This window comes from Bactrocera dorsalis, chromosome 2 (assembly GCF_023373825.1).
Source record: "Bactrocera dorsalis isolate Fly_Bdor chromosome 2, ASM2337382v1, whole genome shotgun sequence".
Taxonomy (NCBI): Eukaryota; Metazoa; Arthropoda; class Insecta; order Diptera; family Tephritidae; genus Bactrocera; species Bactrocera dorsalis.
This window is the reverse complement of record NC_064304.1, coordinates 8048505-8068319: the sequence shown is the minus strand read 5'-3', so window position 1 is coordinate 8068319 and position 19815 is coordinate 8048505. Positions and strand designations below refer to the sequence as shown.

At 38.4% G+C, this 19815-nt stretch overlaps 1 protein-coding gene across 1 annotated transcript in view; it reads left to right on the top strand.

Annotated features, from left to right (window-relative positions):
* Window positions 1-518: 518 nt before the first annotated feature.
* LOC125776600 (cation-independent mannose-6-phosphate receptor-like) overlaps window positions 519-19815 on the top strand; it is a gene marked incomplete at its 5' end in the record, with an annotated part of 99528 nt that continues 80231 nt past the window's right edge. The window contains 4 exon segments of the mRNA XM_049449751.1: window positions 519-665; window positions 9976-10155; window positions 10296-10410; window positions 15733-15800. Of these exon segments, the coding sequence (XP_049305708.1) occupies window positions 519-665; window positions 9976-10155; window positions 10296-10410; window positions 15733-15800 (510 nt within the window).

Sequence of the window (19815 nt, the reverse complement as noted above, 5' to 3'; positions counted from 1 at the left end):
GGCCACAGAATACAGACTCAGTTTGCGTTTCCAGTACACCGTAAATAGAATCTTATTGGCCTCGATTCTGATGAGATCATCGACTTCTGTTCGCGTTAGGTGCTGGTCGCTGTGTGTTCCCACATCGCTTTGTTGTTTCCCTCTCGTAGGTAGGTTCTCCCTCGTGGCAACCTTGGTGGGAGTTGTGGACGCTTATTTGAAGGCAGCATTTGCTCCTCCTTGCTGGTGGTTCATTGGGAGCATAAGGCATTTGGAGCCCAACCTTCCTCTCTGCAGCTTTTGGTCGGGGGCTGCGTATTACAATTCGCAGCTAATTTACTTAGCATAGGTGGTCCACTATCCGCCAACTGTGACCCGATAGTGGCTCGAGCTCAGCCTTATGACATTTATATCAGTTTATTTCCGATTCATCACTTTCCAAGCCTTAGTGAATTTATGATAACTATGCTTCTGCATCCTCTTAATTTTTTTTAAATTTTTAATGTTTCTTATCATTGAAAATTTTATTTTACTTTCAGAGTCTTGGTTTCCCCATGGCGTCGTTGGTCGCCTACAATCGCACCGTCGCGGAATTACGTTATCTGCGCGGCAGCATTTGCCCCACGGACAACAAAACGGAACTCTCCGCCAGCATTAAATTCAACTGTGATATGAGCGCCGGTCTGGTAAGCACTTCTATTTTACAACAACTGTACTCATATTGACACTTACATAAATATACACACAATACACGAATGCAAATGCAGGCGATATTGTAGCAGGCTGATTAAAAGTTCAGCAATTTGTCGGCATTTCGTTAAGTATGGCAGTTTTTAATTATACTTGTAATCGCTTTTCAACACAATTAAGTCCAGCATGCGTTGGTGTTAGCTCATGTGTCATTTAACAACGTTTAATGGCCGCTTGCCGATATGGCAGACGATATGGCAGTAGTGGTAAAGGGCAGCTATTGACTATGCAATGGTTTGGCCTCTATTATGGCTGATTCCTGCAGGCATATTTATATTTCATTCATATGTGTGTGTGGAGCTTTATTTAAAGGAAGAAACATGTTTGTGTGACTGGGGGATCGGGAAACTAGAGCGCTGGTAATGCGTTAATACCAGATAGCTAATTGTTGCGTGACTTCGAATCAGCCATGCTCGGATTATGGTGTTTTAGTAGCATTTTAGTTAGATGGGAGTACTTTTTGGAAAAATCTAGCTCTTCAAATTTGTAATTCCTAGGTGTAGCTGAACTAAAGAAGATAAGTTCAATAAGTCTTTTTACTTTTTTAACGAAAAAACACAGAAACTTCAAATTTAGTGAGGAATTTTTATTGTCATTCGAAAGAACATTCTTTGGCATTTATTTTTTGAACATTATCTCTTTCAAATGTTGGTCGCGGCTACGTTTCGGATGGCCTATACGTTGAGTTCAAATTTCAATGACTCATTGGAGCATTTTGACTGGCAACTGGCGAATGACATGAGTGATGGTTTGCTCCAAGTCTCGAGTCAGAGCGGGATTGTCATAATAGACCTAAGACTGTACATATTCCCACAGGAAAAAGTCTAACGGTGTGATATCATTCGATCTTGATGAACAATCGACCAGCCAAAACGTGAAATTATCTGCTCATCGTAGTGTTCTCCCAATAAATCCATTGATTGATGCGACGTTTGGGAAGTGGAGACAGCTTGTTGCAACCAAATGTCGCCGAGATCGCGATTTCCAATTTTAGGCATCAAATAGTCGGTTATCAGTTACGCTTGACGGTTATGTTCTCATTTTTGAAGAAATATAGACCGAGGTTTCCACCGGCCTACAAAACATATTAAACCGTTGTTTTTTCTGGATAAAATGAGAGTTTTTTAATTTCTTCAGGTTGCTCTTCTTCCCAAATGCGGCAATTTTGCTTGTTTAAATACCTATTCAATTGAACAAAATTTTGCTCGAAATCGTCAGATCTTCTTGGATCTTTTCAAGAGTCCATAGATCGAAGCGATGTCGCTTGGGAAGGTTGAGAGCCTTCAGTTCTTGCCCAAGCTGTATTTTGTAAGCTTTCAATTCAAGATCTCGAAGTAAAATGCGCCAAGTCGTTCCATACATCAGTCCGAGTTGCTGCGAACCTAGCCGAATCGAGCCTCCATGGTCTTCGTGTACACTCTCAGTTACGGCTGCTATATATTCTTCACTGCGTGCTGGACGTGATCTAATCGGTCGAATATTAACCCATATATTCGTGATTTTTTATCAAGACTAGTTCTCGTACTCGGTAGTCAAATGTGATATTATTTTTCTCGCTTTTATGATTGTTTAAAGTTATGGAAAGAAAGAGAAGTAGCAGGGCGTGAGAAAGCTGGGGACTACTTCTGTGGCTGTGGCTAAAGAGGGACCAATATATCTCGACTCTGCTGAGACACAATAGTTGTCTCTTTGTGACTTGCTCGAATGTCAATGATTATTGTGAGACCACTTCCTCGATAAATACTGAGAACTGACGTCAATCAATCGCCTGTTCGGTGTTCGTTTGTCTAGTAGCGACATTAATGGATTTCGATAGAAATTTAAACAGTTAATTACTCAATATATTGTACTTAGTGAGAAGGAAAACCATTTTCAGACAGTGCTTTCACTTATCGTTTAATCCATCGTAACAGTGGGCTCAACTCAGTAACTGCACTATTCATATGAACATGTACTTGTTTGTGGAATTACCGAGTGACATGTCGATTCCCTTTGACCCGGCTCAGTCATGTGGTCTGAACATTAATGTGTCTGCCAATCAATTTCAGCGACCGCTCACATGAATATACGTACGTGTGTGTGTGCATGCCACGGCTCAACAATTGTTTGCCGATATTATTGTTATTAATGTTGCTATGGAATGTTGCCGCAGGTGAAATTGCAATTGACCATAATGTCGGCAATGTGACTGCACCTTACTCAATTGTGGCATGGGCAGCACTGCTGTTGCAGACGGCACCGCTGTGATTGTTATTGGTGTGGGTTTTTATTGCATTTGGTTGTCGTTGTGATTATGGCAACTGTTGATTTGTAATTGTAATTTAATATAGTAACACCCATTTCATTCGCCTTTCCATTTATAACCATAACGGCGGTTTGTTTGCTTGCTGGTCAGCCGTCCAGGCACCCGTTGATCGATCAACTGCTGGCATTTCTTGTGCGCCGCTTTGTGTTTGTGTGCGTGTGCCTTGCAATGCAGTGACCTCTGCGGTTATGAAACGCTGTTGTTGAGGTAACTGCAAGTCCTCAATTGTTATGTAACGATTTTGTGGTCGGCGTTGAGTGTGTGGGCGGCATATGCAAAGGGCTCCCACATTTGCAAATATGTGTACATATTTGTGTGAGCCTGTGTGTGTGTTTGCATTTAAATTGTGTACACTGCTATTTGCACTCATAATTGTCAGCTTAAATATGTTTACATTTATTTGCACTTTTTTCGTGCAACTCGTGCCTTAAAACAACAAAGCGAATGAATAAATAAAAATAAAAAAGCGCAGGTTTAAAAATTATAGGAATTTGCTGTAAAGTTAAAATTTTTGGTTTAATTTTTTGAATGATAAATTTTGTATTATAAGTGAGTAAAAATAAGGGTCTAGATACTTTCTGCCACAGGGCAATAAGCCTTGCGTCTTGTATTTTAACCCCTCATAGCCTTTTCACGCAGTCAAATTAATTTAGTACATTAAGATTGTAATTGAGAAACCAGTGTTTTTCCTTTCGCACAGCCTGCTACTCGATTAACGATAGGCTTAATTAATCAACAGCTGTTATATTTGTTTGTGCTCTTCATTTTTTATACTCTCTAATGAACAAAATTTAGCAGCTGACGTTATTTTATCAACGCACACAACCAAGTTTGCAACCCGAATAGTTACATTCCAGTTTTAACTCGATTTCAGTTCGATTAAGAATTAATGTTGAGCAAAGGTTGGTTCATTGATCAATGTATTTCTTTTCGAAAATGCTAATAGGCATTATTGTTTTGTGTGGGTGCTTCAAGCCTAGATACTTATGAACTTTATGTTGCGATGACTAAATTGGAACTAAGAGCTATGCAGGCCACGGCCACTTAAAGAAGGTCTCGATGATGGAAATTTTTTTACCTACTCTCATTAGTACGTGATTTATTTTATAATGTTTTGAAAGGATGTGATATGAGACTTCCATAAGTTGGTTAAGTTGCCAGAAAAATTGAGGAAAATGCTCTAGAACAAATAAATATTGTATATCTGAACCAGACTGAAAAAAAAATTTCATGTATTTGAATACAAATCTTTATTATTGTCTTTTTAAAAGAGTACAGAGAAAAAAAGCATGCTAAGGCTTAATCCAATTCGCCCTTCATTTGTTTATGCCTCAGCTGGGATGACCTTCAGTGTCTTCATTTCGAATTTCAGCTAAAAAATAACGATGAACTCTTGATTAGTACGTTGTCGCTATCTTAAGAAGCTGCAAAACTGAAAAAAGTCATAAAAGAGCACCTACTCAAGTAAAAAGTTTGAGTTTTTAACTAATTTTTTAACTTTGTCGAACTTTGTTAAAATACTAAAAAATTTAAATTTTTAATTTTTTGTTGCTTCATGTGATAGAGAGCTATTTAAAGAATATTTTTAGGTAAATTGGTTGATTAGAACTTGATATAGTGTGGCGGTTGCATCGAACAAAGTGGTTTATATAAAAACAGTTTCGTCCACAGCTCAAACTCGTCTAGTTGCCAGGGCACTAAAACGGCTATAACTTCGGAAATAATATAAAAAATCTTGCTCAGTAGATTTTTTTGAATATCAAAACCATCGATTTATGAAAAAATTTAGATTTTTTCAAAATTCTAGGCTAGAATACCCCTTTAAGAATAATAGGTGCAAAACCATTCATCAATTATCAGTAAAGACTTATATAATTTGGGGCTTAATTTAAAAAAATACTTCAAGTTGCCGGTTTATTTGGTACTGTTATATAGGGTGGGCCATATAAAATTTTAAATTTAAAGATAGGGCGTAAAAGATTGAGTGTAGTGTTTGCTGTATGTCACGTAGCGCCGTCCTGGTGGAACCGAATGTTGTTCAAGTCTTCCTCTTCAATTTGCTTGAAGAAAAGTTCAGTTCGGTTCGCGATATCGCTCACCATTGATGGTTACGGCGGTTCCTTCTTCATTTTCGAAAAAATGGGCCGATGATTCCATCAGACCAAAATCCGCACCATACAGTGATTCGGCTGGGTGCATTGGCTTCTCGACGATCACTTGCAGGTTTTCTGTGCCCCAAATGCACAAATTCTGCTTGTTAACGTAACCATCGAGATGGAAATGAGCCTCGTCCGAAAAGATGATTTTTCGGTAAAATTTACCATCCTCGGCCCAATCTGTCAATATTTCCCAGTTCTCTTCTAGTGAATAGCGACCCATTTCGTAAATTCAATAATAATTCAAATTTAAAACGTTAAATGGCCCACCCGTTATAATGTTTATTCATTCGCTAAAGCTGATGTCAATTTTAGCCCAAATATAACGGATTTTTTAATAAAAACGCTACAAAAGTTTTTTAAGTAAAAAAAAAGATTTGATATCATTGAAATTCTTTATTCTTGTGAAAGTACATTCGATGCCATTCGGAATGGAACTCGATTTCTTTCGCATGGTCTCCAGACGCTGAACCCAATTTTCGACGGGTTTCAAGCATAAATAGGTCGATACTGCGGTCGGTTTCACGGTCGGTATTCATACGAAGTTTATCAATCGTCGCTAGCTTGTTGGTATAGACCATAGACTTGACGTATCTCCACTGGAAATAATCTAGCGGTGTCAAATCGCACGATCGAGGCGGCCACCAAACTTCGTTCATCAAACTTGGTTTTGAAGAAATCGATTGTGACATTCGTTTTGTGGCTTGTGGCGCCATCAGGTTGTTGTTCAAGTCTATAACATCCAATGCGGGCCAAAAATATTTAATTATTATTGAGCGGTAGTGATTCTCATTCACAATAACGAGCCGGTCTTGATTATCTCGGAAAAAGTACGGCCCAATGACGCCGCCGGCCCATAAACCGCACCAAACCGTATTTTTTTTGAGTTGCAGTTATGAAGTACGTGTGGATTGCTGCCTGACTAATAACGCATATTTTGCTTATTGACGAAGCCATTCAGTCAGAAATTAGCCTCATCGTTGTAGACGATTTTTCGATGAAAATCCGGATCATTTTCAATTTGTTGCTCAGCTCAATTCACGAACATATCGATGCCTTACTTTCTCAACCTCGTATCTTAAAAAATTGCGGTTTTGAGATTTTCATATCAAACGATTGCTATTTCTCTGTTCCATAACTGCAACATTTTCCTATCTCAATAAGTTGTGTCTATCGTAAAAAAATTAAGAATACAAAACTTGGTATCTCATGCAATACTGTTTTCGTAACTGCGTCAAACTCTTATCTCAATATACATGTATATTTAATTGAGTATTAATCGTCTTCTTATTCTCCAAAAAGATCTTTTTATTTTCTTTTGCTATAGCATGAATACGTGTAGTTATGTATATTTACAGCTTAACGTCTGGAGTCCCGTTATTCGTCGGCGACGCTAGAACGAAACTTCAAAAACAAAAATTTACCGTTTCCTTGTAGTACTTGTAGTGAAAAAAGTGTGAAGTGAATTTTAGTCATTGCATTGCAGTTATTTATGTTATCTTTTTGCTTGGTGAATATTTATTTCAGAAGAGTGTACTTTTCATTTTAGTGAGTGATAGTTTTAACTGAATTTAAATTCCACTTAAGCTGCACTTAATATGAATGAGGCATCAGTAAATTGCAGCACTGCGTGCACTCGAACTGAGTATGTGACTACCCGTCTTGGTACAAGTCCAAGAGATAGTTCACCTGTAGAAATTCTTGAAAAAACAATCGCCGTTCTTGATGCTGAAACCGGTAATTTTGTTATCAAGAATCAATGCCACGAACCATAAACACAACAAACTGGAAACGTAATTTTGGATGAGAAAACAGGACATTTTCTCTCAGTAGGTTCTGATAACTCTGGCTTCTCCTCAGAATCTGACTTTTCCGCAAGTGAAAGCGAGTACTATCCCAGCACTGAATCAGATCTATCTGAGAATGGATCTTCTTCAGTATTATTGAATGAATCCTCTGGTGTCATTAAAATAAAAAGAGCACGGAAAGGCCAGGGAGATAAGCAAAACTGGACTAGAAACCGCCAAAAACATAAGCGAATGCGTGGTCGGGAATATTCATCGATTAAGAGGAGCAAAAAAGAGACTGGAGTAATGCAAATTAGAAAAGAAAGAACTGTGAAAGTTCGGTGCCGTTCGGAAATATGTGCCCAAAAATTTGGTAAGCAGTGCAACGAAATTACAGAAGAAGATAGGAAGGATATTTTTAAAGTATTTTGGTCACTGTCATGGGAAGAAAAAAAGGCGTTTGTCGTTGCTATGGTGTCTCAAAGACCGGTCACTTCAAGAACGACTGCTACTATTTCTCGGCGAGTAAACACATTAGTCTACACTTTAAAAACATCAGGAGAGGTCAAGATTGTTTGTAAAAAATTGTTTTTGGGTACGCTGTCTCTTGGTGAATGGAGCGTGTCCAAATGGGTTACTGGCAATCTACATACAAGCAACCTTGGCTTGGTAAAGAAAAGTAAAACAGTAAATCGAAAAAGCAAAACAAACGTTGCCAAAGTTAATCACGTGAACTATTTTCTACAGAATTTGCCTAAAATGCCTTCACATTATTGCCGACAAAGTACAAATAGAGAATATGTCGACGTGGAGTACAAAACTTGGGTAGAAGTTTACAAAGATTTTGAAAAATATTTGATAGATCGCAACATTGATGAGACTGAAAAAGCCACGTACAAATGCTTTTTAGACGCTGCACACAAAGCCAATATAAGTATATTCAAGCCCAAAAAAGACCAATGTGATATCTGCTTTGCTTACAAAAATACAAATGTCCCAGAGTTTGAATATCAGATTCATATAAAAAATAAGGAGCGTGCTAAGAAAGAGAAATCCGAAGACAAGGAACTTTGTTTAAAAGGCGATATTCAAATGTTCACAGTAGACTTGCAAGCAGTGCAAACAATTCCTCTACTTTCAACTGGAGCAAACTACTTCAAAACAAAACTCTGTGTGCACCAATTCACAATTTATAACGAATTTGATAAAAATGTTACTTGCTATGTCTGGCATGAAGCCGAAGGCGGCATGGACTCTAATGTCTTTACTTCGTGTTTGTCGGACTTTTTAGAGAAATTGGAAGATAAATCGAAACCGATAATAATTTACAGTGACGGGTGCTGTGCCCAAAATCGAAACGTGACACTTTCGAATGCCTTGCAACAGTATGCAATAACTCACCATTCAGAAATTCAACAAAAATATTTGGTAGTAGGCCACACTCAAATGGAGTGCGATTCTGTACATGCCTCCATAGAACGGAAGAAGAAAGGAAGAGAACTCTATGTGCCAGCTGATTTTAATATGGTTATAAACCAATCCAGATTGTCGCAACCTTATTGCGTTAATTATTTAAATCACAAGTTTTTCCGCGATTTCTCTCAAATAAATGACTTGAAGTCAATTCGACCAGGCACTAAGAAGGGCGATCCATGCGTTGTTGATTTGCGAGCTCTCAAATATACCTTAAATGACGGAGTTCAATATAAATTATGTTTTGATGAAGAGTGGAAACTATTACCTCATCGTAAATTGCGACCACAAGTGCAGCACAATGATGACTTAGTAATACCGGGCCTCTATAATCAGCAACTTCCGATTTCTAAAAGAAAATATGACGACTTGCAAGACTTGAAACGTATGATTCCAGCTGACTATCATTCATTTTATGACAACTTGCCATACCAATAATAGGATTAAATTAAAATAAATTAATATGAATTCTGTTTTTTATAATATTCTCTAAACAATAAAACTTTCATTTCAAACAAAATATTGTTTTCATTAAATTATTTTGAAATATCTTCGTTGTATACATATAAGTGCAGCAAACGAGTATCTTTTTAATCAAGTTTCAAAAATGAAAATGATTTTTAATGCAGTAAACTCGTATCTTAAAAAATTCGTTTTATGCGTAAACTAAAAAAGATAAGTATATTATTTTTACTTATGTACATCGCCTTAATTCATTCCTTAATAATTGCATTTCAATTTTTGCATAAACAGTGACGGTAAATAAATAAGCAGTTTTTTTTCTTTCCTGAAAAGTTACCTTTTTTAAGATGCGAGGTTGAGAAAGTAAGGCATCGATATGCCGAATTTGGCGGCCAAGCGGGTTCAGTTCTTTTGTCAATTCGATCTTATAAGGATGTAGACCTAGATCGTTTCGCAAAATTAGCCACAACGACGCCACAGAGATGCCGAACGCTTGAGAACGTCGAGTGAGAGACTGATTGGAGTCTTTCTCAATTGATGCGCTACTGGCAGCAATATTTTTGAGACTACGAGCACTTTTTTGTCTCACTGACACGGGAATATCTTGTACTGTGCCTGTGGATTAAAATTTTTCCACTAGCCGCTCAATTTTTGATCTTACAGGACGATTTTGATGACCATAAATTGGACGTAGCGCTTTTAAAGTTGAGGCCACTGACTCCGAATTTCGGTAGTAAATTTTAATAATTTCGACTCGTTGTTCGATCGTATGTATATCTTTCCGTGATGAAATGGCAAACCTAACTGAAGAGAAATCTCAAAAGGGCGGGAAAATATATAGCGTCGTTTGCTGTCCCAATCGGTCTACTTTTGTAGCGTCCCTATCGTTGTTGTTAATAATGAAGTGTATAACGTCAATTTGGAAATAAATTGGTTAGAAAAACTTAACCCTTACTTACTTAAGTAAACTTAACCATTTTGCAACCGATATAACAATATACATACGTATTTATTTGACATTTTTTTACTTTATTCGTTTATTGTTTTTTTCATTTCATTGCAGGGCAAACCAATTCTGCAGACAATTACAGATTGTCTTTACGAATTCCAGTGGATGACGAACGTAATATGCCCCTCACACATGTGCACTTTTAATGAGGAGACTTGCGAAATAATTAACGACGACATTAATTTCCATTACGAACTGAAAAAGGCGCCTTTCACCGACGCTGGTCAAATAAAGGTAAGCCAATTAGTGCATTTCCGCTTATTTTTGGTTGAGAATTGAGTTTTATTATAATTAATTGTAATTAAAATATTGCTGATGATATTTTATTTTTTATGTACGTTTTTCGCTCTCACTCCTTTGTGAACTTTCATTAGATTCCCAACGGTAAAGATGAGTTTAAACTCAACATTTGCGGCAATCATCGCAAAGCTGAAACTGATTACTCTCAGGGTTTGGTGAATTTGTTCTTCACTACAGAAGCGCCATGCGGTGAGTGGAATAAACATTTATTATTATTTATTACAGTTATAAATAAAAAAGGAAGGGTATTTATTCAAATTATTCTATACCTACTATTTATGCGATATATTTCATAGAAAGCTGTGAGTGACAGATTTGTTGACTTTAAAGCTTTTGGTTTATTTAAAATTTTTTGTGGTTGAACTAGCACAAGTTATTTCCAATCTCCTACTAAAAAGGTAATCCAGCGAGGGAGGCCCCAAAACTTTTTTAAATAATATTATTTATTTACTTAAAAAATATTTTTTATTTATTTAATTAAATTTCCCTGATGGTTGCTTGTTTTTCTAACATATGTTTATATTTAAAACTGTTAAAGCACTTTTCGGCTAAAAGCACCCAGTCAGTGACTAATGAAAATGATCTATTATTCTACGACTGCATTTAGTTAAGATTAACTCACTTCAAAATCCAAAACGGTTTCATTTATTTACCGCAACGTCGTTGCCAGATTTTTGTATCCGCTTTGCGAGCATTCGCCGGCAGTCTTGCTGTGGAGTCAAGTGTATTTAACGTTTAATCGCTATTCCGTTACTTTTTCACATTTTACGTATGTGCCACTCATTCGTCTGCTTATGTAAGTATATATAATCTGTAAATCACATTAGAATTGGCAATTGTCCCGTTTCGCTTGTTTTGTCTTTCACGCTTATCTCGCTATTTCGCGCTTTGGCTTCCCCTACGGATATTATCGCGACTCATCCTAACTGCCATGCCAGCTTACATAAATAGCAGCACTTTCGCAAAATGCTGGCTGGCAAGTGAAATAAAGGGTGCTTTAATAGCAAATGTAGCCTACGTCTGAAAGCAACGATGATGAGAATAAAGAAGGAGGAGAAGAAATAAAAGAAAACTTCTAAAACAGTTAGAAAAACTATTGCGGAAGTCCCGAAGTCTTAAGTAAGATTAATTGGTCAGATGGCAAGTTCTCAAAGTTGTATCGAGGAATATAAGGATGCTTAGATTTTCTTCTGAACTGTCCAGCTTTTGCTAGACTGAATTTGTGACATCAAGGTGGACATATTTTCGCCGAACTTAGCGAGGTAGCGGGAATTGATACAGGGTTTGTCCGGAAAGTAATAGGACTGAGTCGATTTAAAAAATATATTGAGCCAATCGTTAAAATTTTGTAAAAACTTTCAAAATAGGCTCCTTCTGCGTCGATTCAGCGCTGCTAGCGCCATTTTCAAGCATTGAAGGCATTCTCTGGAATAGTGAGTAGAATGCTTGGATCCCATTTCATCGGCTTTTTCAGGCAAGGAAACAAAAAAGAACAGATCTGTGGTGTAGGGAGGCTGCAGAATGGTTGGGATGTCGGCCTTGGTCACAAAAAAGGCGGTGTGAGCCAAGGCGTTGTCGTGGGGCAACTTCCAATCGGCTGCGATGTCTTGCCAGACCCGATTGACCCTACTTTTGAGTCTCGTAAGAACTTCCACGTAAAACTTGGCGTTGACGGTTTGTCCAGGAGGAACAAATTCATGGTGTACGATGCCTATGATGTCAAAAAAGACAATGAGCATCGTTTTCACTTTAGAGTTGCTCATTCTTTCTGTCTTCCAAAAAGGCCTTGAGCCACCGAACCACATCACTTCTTGCTAAAGCAACATTTGGGTAAGCCAGCTTGATATCAAACGTCTCTGTCGTAGATTTACCGAGTTTCATACAGAATTTAACAAACGAACGCTGCATTTTCGGCTTGCACCACTCACAGAAACACGTCGCGTGAAAATGTTTGTCCTGATTCTTCAGTTGCTCGGAGATAACTGACCAGCCGCTCGTTCGTTAGCTAGGAACACCCTCTACCGAATCCAGTCGGTGCGCGCACGCTGCGAAGAACAATGTTTTGTCGATCTATCACGGTCTGATGATCCATATCTAGGGAAATCACAAAAGACCAGTGTGCACAGCGTGGGAGCGTCAAGTGGGACCATCTGTTATCTTTGCTACAACGTTCTGTCCTGTGACCTGACCTTAACTAACCAAATCTTTAAATATTTTTCAATTAACTTCCTACCTATTGAAACACCATGTGCTCCAACACACACATGCACACACTTTTTGTTGAGCTTTAAATAAAAACCACATTCTCCAGCCATGTTGCGAAGCGTTTTCTTGCATATGGAAGCCGGATGAGTGCATCGTCTTACTTCCGTTTTTTCCCCGTCTCACTTTGCACTGTTCCAGGTCGCATCCTTGTTTGCAGTGCGATTTTGTTTTTGCTCCCATTGCAAGCTATGCCAACGGCGCTTTATTCTCCGCCATATGCGCTGCAGCTTTGCGCTCGCTTAGCTCCATTGCTGCTGTTGCAGCACTGCAGCTCGGCGCGGCATGTCAGTGTCGCTGTTTATTCTGCAAACCAATGCCAAACATACATATACCTTTCCGTTTTTCTTTTCATCATCTCATCTTTTTGCAACATCGTTTGGAAAAACCAATACAAGAAAGTACCGAAAGCAGCAGGAATTTAAAAATGAAATCCGCCAGATAATGGAAAAAAACTTGCCTTGTTTCCGTGGTCTATGAATTTTTAATATGTCGACGACGGCTGCGGCAAGTCGGCGACAACTACGGGCTGTTATCCTACTTACATATACAGATTGTGAAGAACTTCTGGCACACTTCACGGCATATGCTTGGATTCATGTATTTTTCGCCGATTCTTATGGGGCCGTACATGAATTTTTGTGGCAACTATTCTATAATAATTAATAAGTGACTTTATTTCGGTTTGAAACGTGATCATCTAACTTGAGTAGAAAATAAAAGAGATATACTTCTGTATCTGAGGCACATTAGACCTAAGGTCACGGTGCAATCCTCGTCTATCTATCTGGCGAACAAAAATTAGATATCGAACGTAGTCTAAGCTAATTATATACATACTTTCGTTTTAGTCACATATCTGACAGTAAGGTGTTCCGTAATTCTATTCTATATCTAAAGCTTCCATTAAAATAAAAAGTGTGTTGAAATTGTAGAAAATCTGCTATCTCAATTGAGTCTATTTTTTGGGTGATTTTGTTCCCGAATCAAATGGCTACCTTCAAAATCCGTAAAAAAGTAAAATTTTTTCGTGCGGTTCCACAACTTTCGCTCATTGTTTTAGTGCCATCAATGGCAGCATTTCAGACTGTGGCACACTGGCTTTCGTTTCCATCTCTCTCTGGTGCTCTTATAGTATTTGCTATTACGCAGAAAAGCACTCAAGTTGGTATAGCCACTTTCATTCTTGTTGTCCGATTAAAAGTACAAATCTGAGGGATTTTCATTTTCGTCATTTTCTTCACTGACATCGTTTTTCCCTTTGCTGTGCCTCACATTTACTTGTTCGTGTATTTCTTAACGCTCATGCTTCACTATTTATTTTTTCCCTATAATGTTGTGATATTTGCATGCATATATTTTTATAACGCTGTTGCTCTAATGAGAAGGTGTATAAGACTTATCGTGTGAGAATGGTAAAATTAAAAAAAAAATGTTCCTAGAAAAACTTAACTAGGTAAAGCTTTTAAAAAGCACATGTGCAGTTCTACACAAAAAATTAACTTCATTTTAATCACACACAGCAGGCAGGAAGAGAAAATAGTCTCGCTCATAATCAGCTTTACACAATGAGACAAATTAATATGCAGATGACAGGTGCTTTTCTGGTTTCTTTTGTTTATCTTTGCAAGGAAATTTCCTCTAAGATTTCATTCATAAATGACACTTTACTTATGTTACTGAAATCTCGGCTTCGGTTTAGATTTTAGGGTCATATATGTATTTTATATTAGAGCATGATTAAAACTGGCTGTAATTATGTTCAAGAACAAGAAGTACCATCTAATCAAATTTTACTCGGACTGGTTCATTTAAACTGCGCCTGTCATAGTTATAACTTCGTCGATAATTATGTCTACCTTGGAACTAGCATTAACACTAAGAACGTCCGGCGATACTTCGGACTGAGCAGGAAATTGAGAAGTAAAGTCCTCTCTCGACGAAGAAAGACCAAACTTCACAAAGTCACTCTGTTATATTATGCAGAGACATGGACGATGACAACAGTGAGTGGGCGTTACGAGTTTTCAAGAGAAAACTTCTGCGGAAGATTTGTGGTCCGTTTCGCATTGGCAACGGCGAATACCGTAGATGGAACGCTGAGATGAAAGAGATATATGACCACATTGATCTTGTTCAGCGAAAGTCATATCGTCTGAATGCATGAAAATGCTCCAGCTCTGAGAGTATTCGATGCAATACCCGCTGGGGGAAGCAGAGGAAGTGGAACACCTCCACTCTGCTTGTAAGAAGAAGGACCTGGCACACTTGGAAGCTTCATTTGGCGCTAAAAAGTGGAAAAGAAAAACGATTGACGCTCGGTTGTAAACTGCCTAACCTTGCTCAGATCAAAAATCATTCCCAATGCCTTCTACTCACGTATTATACCTTGAAATAATTACTCCTACATTATTCTTCTTTACTGCAATATTTTACTTGTTTTAAATTTATGTGCCACCCTGTCTACATTTACCCAACAGCTGACAGCAAAGCTTTTGATCTGCGGTGGATAATATATGCAGTCTTCCTGGGCATACATTGCTCCAATTGCTGTCCACCTCCCAAATACAGTTCTTATATAATTTGCTCTTTTTTTGCTTCATACACACAGCACCATGTTATTTCTAAATCGTTTGTTTGCTTGTCTGTTTGTTGTTGTTTATAATTATAATTACTATTTTGCTTTGTTTGTGGGCTGTAATAAAAAATTGGGGTTGTTTGTAATTGCAACGCTTGTTCAGGGACTCTGCCCCATCCAACTTCTCTCTCATCACCGCCAGCTTTTGAACTACGGCACATGCAAATGAAAGTTGTTTCACTTTTGATTGACACATAAAAGCAAAAGTTTTGCCTTCAGTCACTTTCGCTGCTTGACTGCTTTCTCGAATTTTGGTTTTGGGACTCGTTTATGCGCCTTTGTATCCGTGCTGGCATATAGTTGTGTGGCGTTAACTTTTCAAATTGTAAGCTGTGCAGATAAGCGAAAATGACATAGCACTCATAATAGATATTATTTAAAGAGAGCTAATATTTGGGATTTCAACAACTTTGTTGCTGCTTTTTTGTTTAGTTTTTAGCAAATGTTTTCATTACACTCATTATGACTACATCCCTTTTGCATTAGTTTTAATGGCCTGCCATGTTGACCCCTTTATAAATGTGTTTAAAATGAACGAAACTTTTGTAAAAAAATATTTCCCCATTCACACTTCTCCATAATAATAATGTCCTTTCTTTCTTTCATTTCAGGCAACGCAAATGTTCAGCTGCGCCTAATTTGTAGTGGTGACAGCAAGCGCGTTATCAATTATGACAATGTGAGTACATTTTTATGCTCTTAACTGTACTATTTTTTATATACTTTACAAAATTAATATGTGTGGGAATTTCAACACATTTTTCAATGCGATAACACTGCTTAAAAATATATATATTGCTAAAAATGGTGCTAAGTAAACAGGACCGGGGCTATATATATGTACAAGTACATATGATCGATTACAACGTCAAAGCGCGTCATTATATTTTTCGTAAGGAAATTTGAAGCTAATAGAAGAAGGTGGGTCGAGTACTCTCAGAGCTGGAGTATTTTATCATTTTGGACGACATGACCTAACCAATATAGTCGCTGTCTCTTTATTCGCTGAACTATGTCATTGTTGTATATCTTGTACAACGTCCGTTGTGTTTAACGTGGGTACCCGCTAACGAAAGTCTTACCCCATGGCGCTCAGAAGCACAGCGGATCAAATCAATGCATTGATCAGCGCCCTGAGAATGCTAAGCACATTCAGTACCAGTGCAGTGTGGACACACTAACCACCTTGGTAGGGTTCGAAGTCCATCTAAATCCTCTGCCGTGCTTTGGTCTTGGGTCTGGAACCCGGTTGCAATGCAACTCCACATTCAACTGACAAGGCCAGTTCTTGTATATCTCTTACAGCTCATCATTCCATTCCATTCGCCATTGGCAATGTGCAAAAGACCAAAAATCTTCTCAGAACCTTCTTCTCGAAAACTCGTAACGCCAAATCATCAGATGTTTTCATCGTCCATGCCTCTGCATCATTTAGGAGGGTGAGGATGATTATCTTGTCGGGTTTGGTTTTGTTCGTGGAGGGAGGACTTTACTTCTCAATTGATTGTTTGATGAAAGGAGAACTTTCGACTTGCCCTCGTTCACTACCAGGCCCATTTTCTTCGCTTCTTTTTTGAAAGTGGAGAAAGCAGAACTAACTGAGTTAGGTCAGTTTATACTGGCCATCTGTAAAGCTCTCTGTAGACCTATTGGTCTTTAATTTTTGCAGATGGAGGTTAAGTTTAATTTAAGCTAAAGTATTTGTCATTTAGGACGTCAAAGCGTTTTGGGATCTTTTAGAGCGACATTATATCTGATTTGGATACTTCATCTACTCCCCTGAACTGGAAAGCTCCTGGATATCTAAGACGAGTTCTATATAAGACTGCACAGAAGCGTAGAAGGTGTTTCAGCGTTTCTATCATGCCTACTTCCCTGCGCTTTATGGTCAACAACCGTCCTGTAGCCCTTTCGAGACCTTATGAGTAAAAATCATGTGTTTTTTTCTTCTGGATTTTTGAACATCATCTGGAGATCTTGCATGTATTTTAAGGATTCCATCTCGCCCTGATCAGTCTATCAGCCTTTTAGGAATTTTGGTATGTCGGTTTTTGGTGACATCCGTATTTCTTCTTCGGCAGTCAGACGGATGGAACTTTTGGCAATATCCTCAGCTATTTCGTTTCCCAGAATTTTTTTGTGGCCTTGAACCCAGTATATATGCAGCCTCTTTCCGGCAGCTACCACATCTACCTCCTTGCTTCCACGGACATTCTCTAAGGTAAAACTGTGTGAGAGTATTGCCTTAATTTCCGCCTGGCTATCGACGATATATTGATCTATATACCAATACTTAGTCCTTATGCCAGACCTCTGTATCAGCACTGTAGTTATCAGTTGAAATCAGACTAGGGAATCGTATCATGTCGGTGACCTACTAGCCGATTATGTAGAATTAGTTTCCGTGAAGTTCTAGTTTGAATGTGTCTTATGCAAACCCTTGAAGGGTCTAAGAGACACGTATTTTATTTCTAACCTTTAGGATTGATGGACAAGTTAGCTTAGATTAGGTTAGATAACTGATCTAGAGAGATCGCACGTGGGATTGCTTTATGTAGTCCTTTGTGAAGCCATAGAAAAGAAGAATTCCTATGTTCGAACTTATAAATTAGCAAAACACTTAGTGGCCAATACAAATTTACTCAGACGTTCAATTTCCATTCCTGCCAGTTCGGTGAGATTTCTGAAGGTATGCGCTCCCAGTGCGGGACAGTAAAGAAGGAAGTGTTTTGTTGTTTCCAGCTTATCTTATTTCATACAGCTTCTGCAGATGACGTCTGCTAAGATTCCCAGCCTTATTGCATGGACGCCAATAGGGCAATCACTAGATCTTTTTCGATCGATCTTGTGCCGATGGTTTTCAGCGCTGGCCAAGCTCCCGCAAAGTCCAGCTATGTAGTAGGAGAACGTAAGAGGATACACAGAGCACAGGCCTGTTCCTACTGATAGCGAAAAGTTAACTTAATATCAAAATAAGAGAGCACAGATGAATTTCTGAATGTTATCATTCGCGTTTGTAACTTGTTGCCTTACCAATAACAATAACAACTAATAATAATATTATTCCTTAGGGCTATATGCGACCCTAAAAAGCACGCACACATGGTTGCCTCCTCTCTCTTGTTGAAATTCTGCTGAAATATACACCCCTCAGTGTCGCACTTCAAGCAACTTTCATGTGTAAGTTACCATCGACTATGCAAATGAGTGTGTGTGTGTGTGTGTGTGTAAATGAACTTCTAAATCATTGCAAAAGTGTTTTAGTTGTATCAAGTGTAATAGCAATAAAATGAGCTGTTGCAGCAGCAGCAGCGAAAGTTGCACATGGCATTGGTGTTGCCGTCGACGGCGAAGGCGTAAGTTTTGCAGCGTCGAAAAGTTGGTGTTAGTTCTCGTGTTTTCGCGTTGCTCGCGGCATTACTGCTGCACAACGCGCGATTGTGGCTCTCGACACTGGTGTTGTTATGACCCATTTGTTGTTGTTGCGCTTGCCGAACACGCTCAAGATATGCGCTGGCGGTCCCGAACTTTCACTGCGTGTTCATATGTTACTATTGTTGTTGTGCGGTATGTTGGTAAATTAGTATGCGTGCTCGTGGTGCGACAAGTGTGGTGCAGTTTGCGCGTGTGAGATCGCGTGGGTACAACACTTTTGCGTACGCGGGTGTGTGTCGGTGTTTCTGGTCATGTTTCTGGCCATGTTTGCCAATCTGTTGCAATCCACTTATGTTGGCAAGTATTATTTATGTGGCAAGTTGTTACGTTATTGCAACAGCGATACTTCGCACTAGGCTCACTTGCGTTGTTATTGTTTTCTATTTTAGTCACTTATTTTGGCTTTTCAAAGTAACATAACTAAAAGTTGTTATTTATTTCTATTGAGATATGTGCTTGGATAGGGAAATTCGTGGGAAATTCTCGCGTTTCTACATTTCGGCTGCCAGCGGATGTGAATATTTTGCCACAATTTCCCAGAGAGCAATTTGACTGTAAGAAGTTACTAGCAAAGTTCTAACTGTCACAATCTTTGTTCATTATAAGCAAATGTAAATTATGTACCGAAATTTATGATTGCAAATGCTACAATGTTTTATAACCTTTTTCGAAAGATTTATTTTCACGAGCTCAAATTTACAGCGAAGCAATGGTGCACAACATATTTTTATGAGCAATGGATTATATTTCTCTTCAATTTCCAAATTATATCTACAATTTTCTTACAAAACATATCATTGTATAACGAAGCACTTAGATGACTTAAAGCTCTCAAAAAAGGTCTGTAAAAATGTCAAATTTCACAATAATAATAGTGTTCCGATTCGTCAAGCATTAGATTGTAACCAATCGAACAAACTATACCAGTTACTCACATAGGCTTGCAGCTCTTGTGCTTGGTAGGCAGATAGGCAAGAGTGCTGCCCTTCGGCCACAATTAGCGCTAGTAGTACCATTTATACGTAAGGCTTATCTTGATATCACGTTTCATTGTTGTATTCTATTATGCTTTTTGTGGATAGACATAGACATCTGATGGATTCCAAAAAATCTGTGTTTGGTTTGTGATAGAGCTGGGCACTCACTGAGGTAGTGAAGGACCGTTTCGTTGCTTTTTCGAGTTTGCAGCTATGTCAAGTGTTATTGTACAACATTCTCATTTTTATAGCATATTCTTCAAATGGCCAGTACCGCGATAT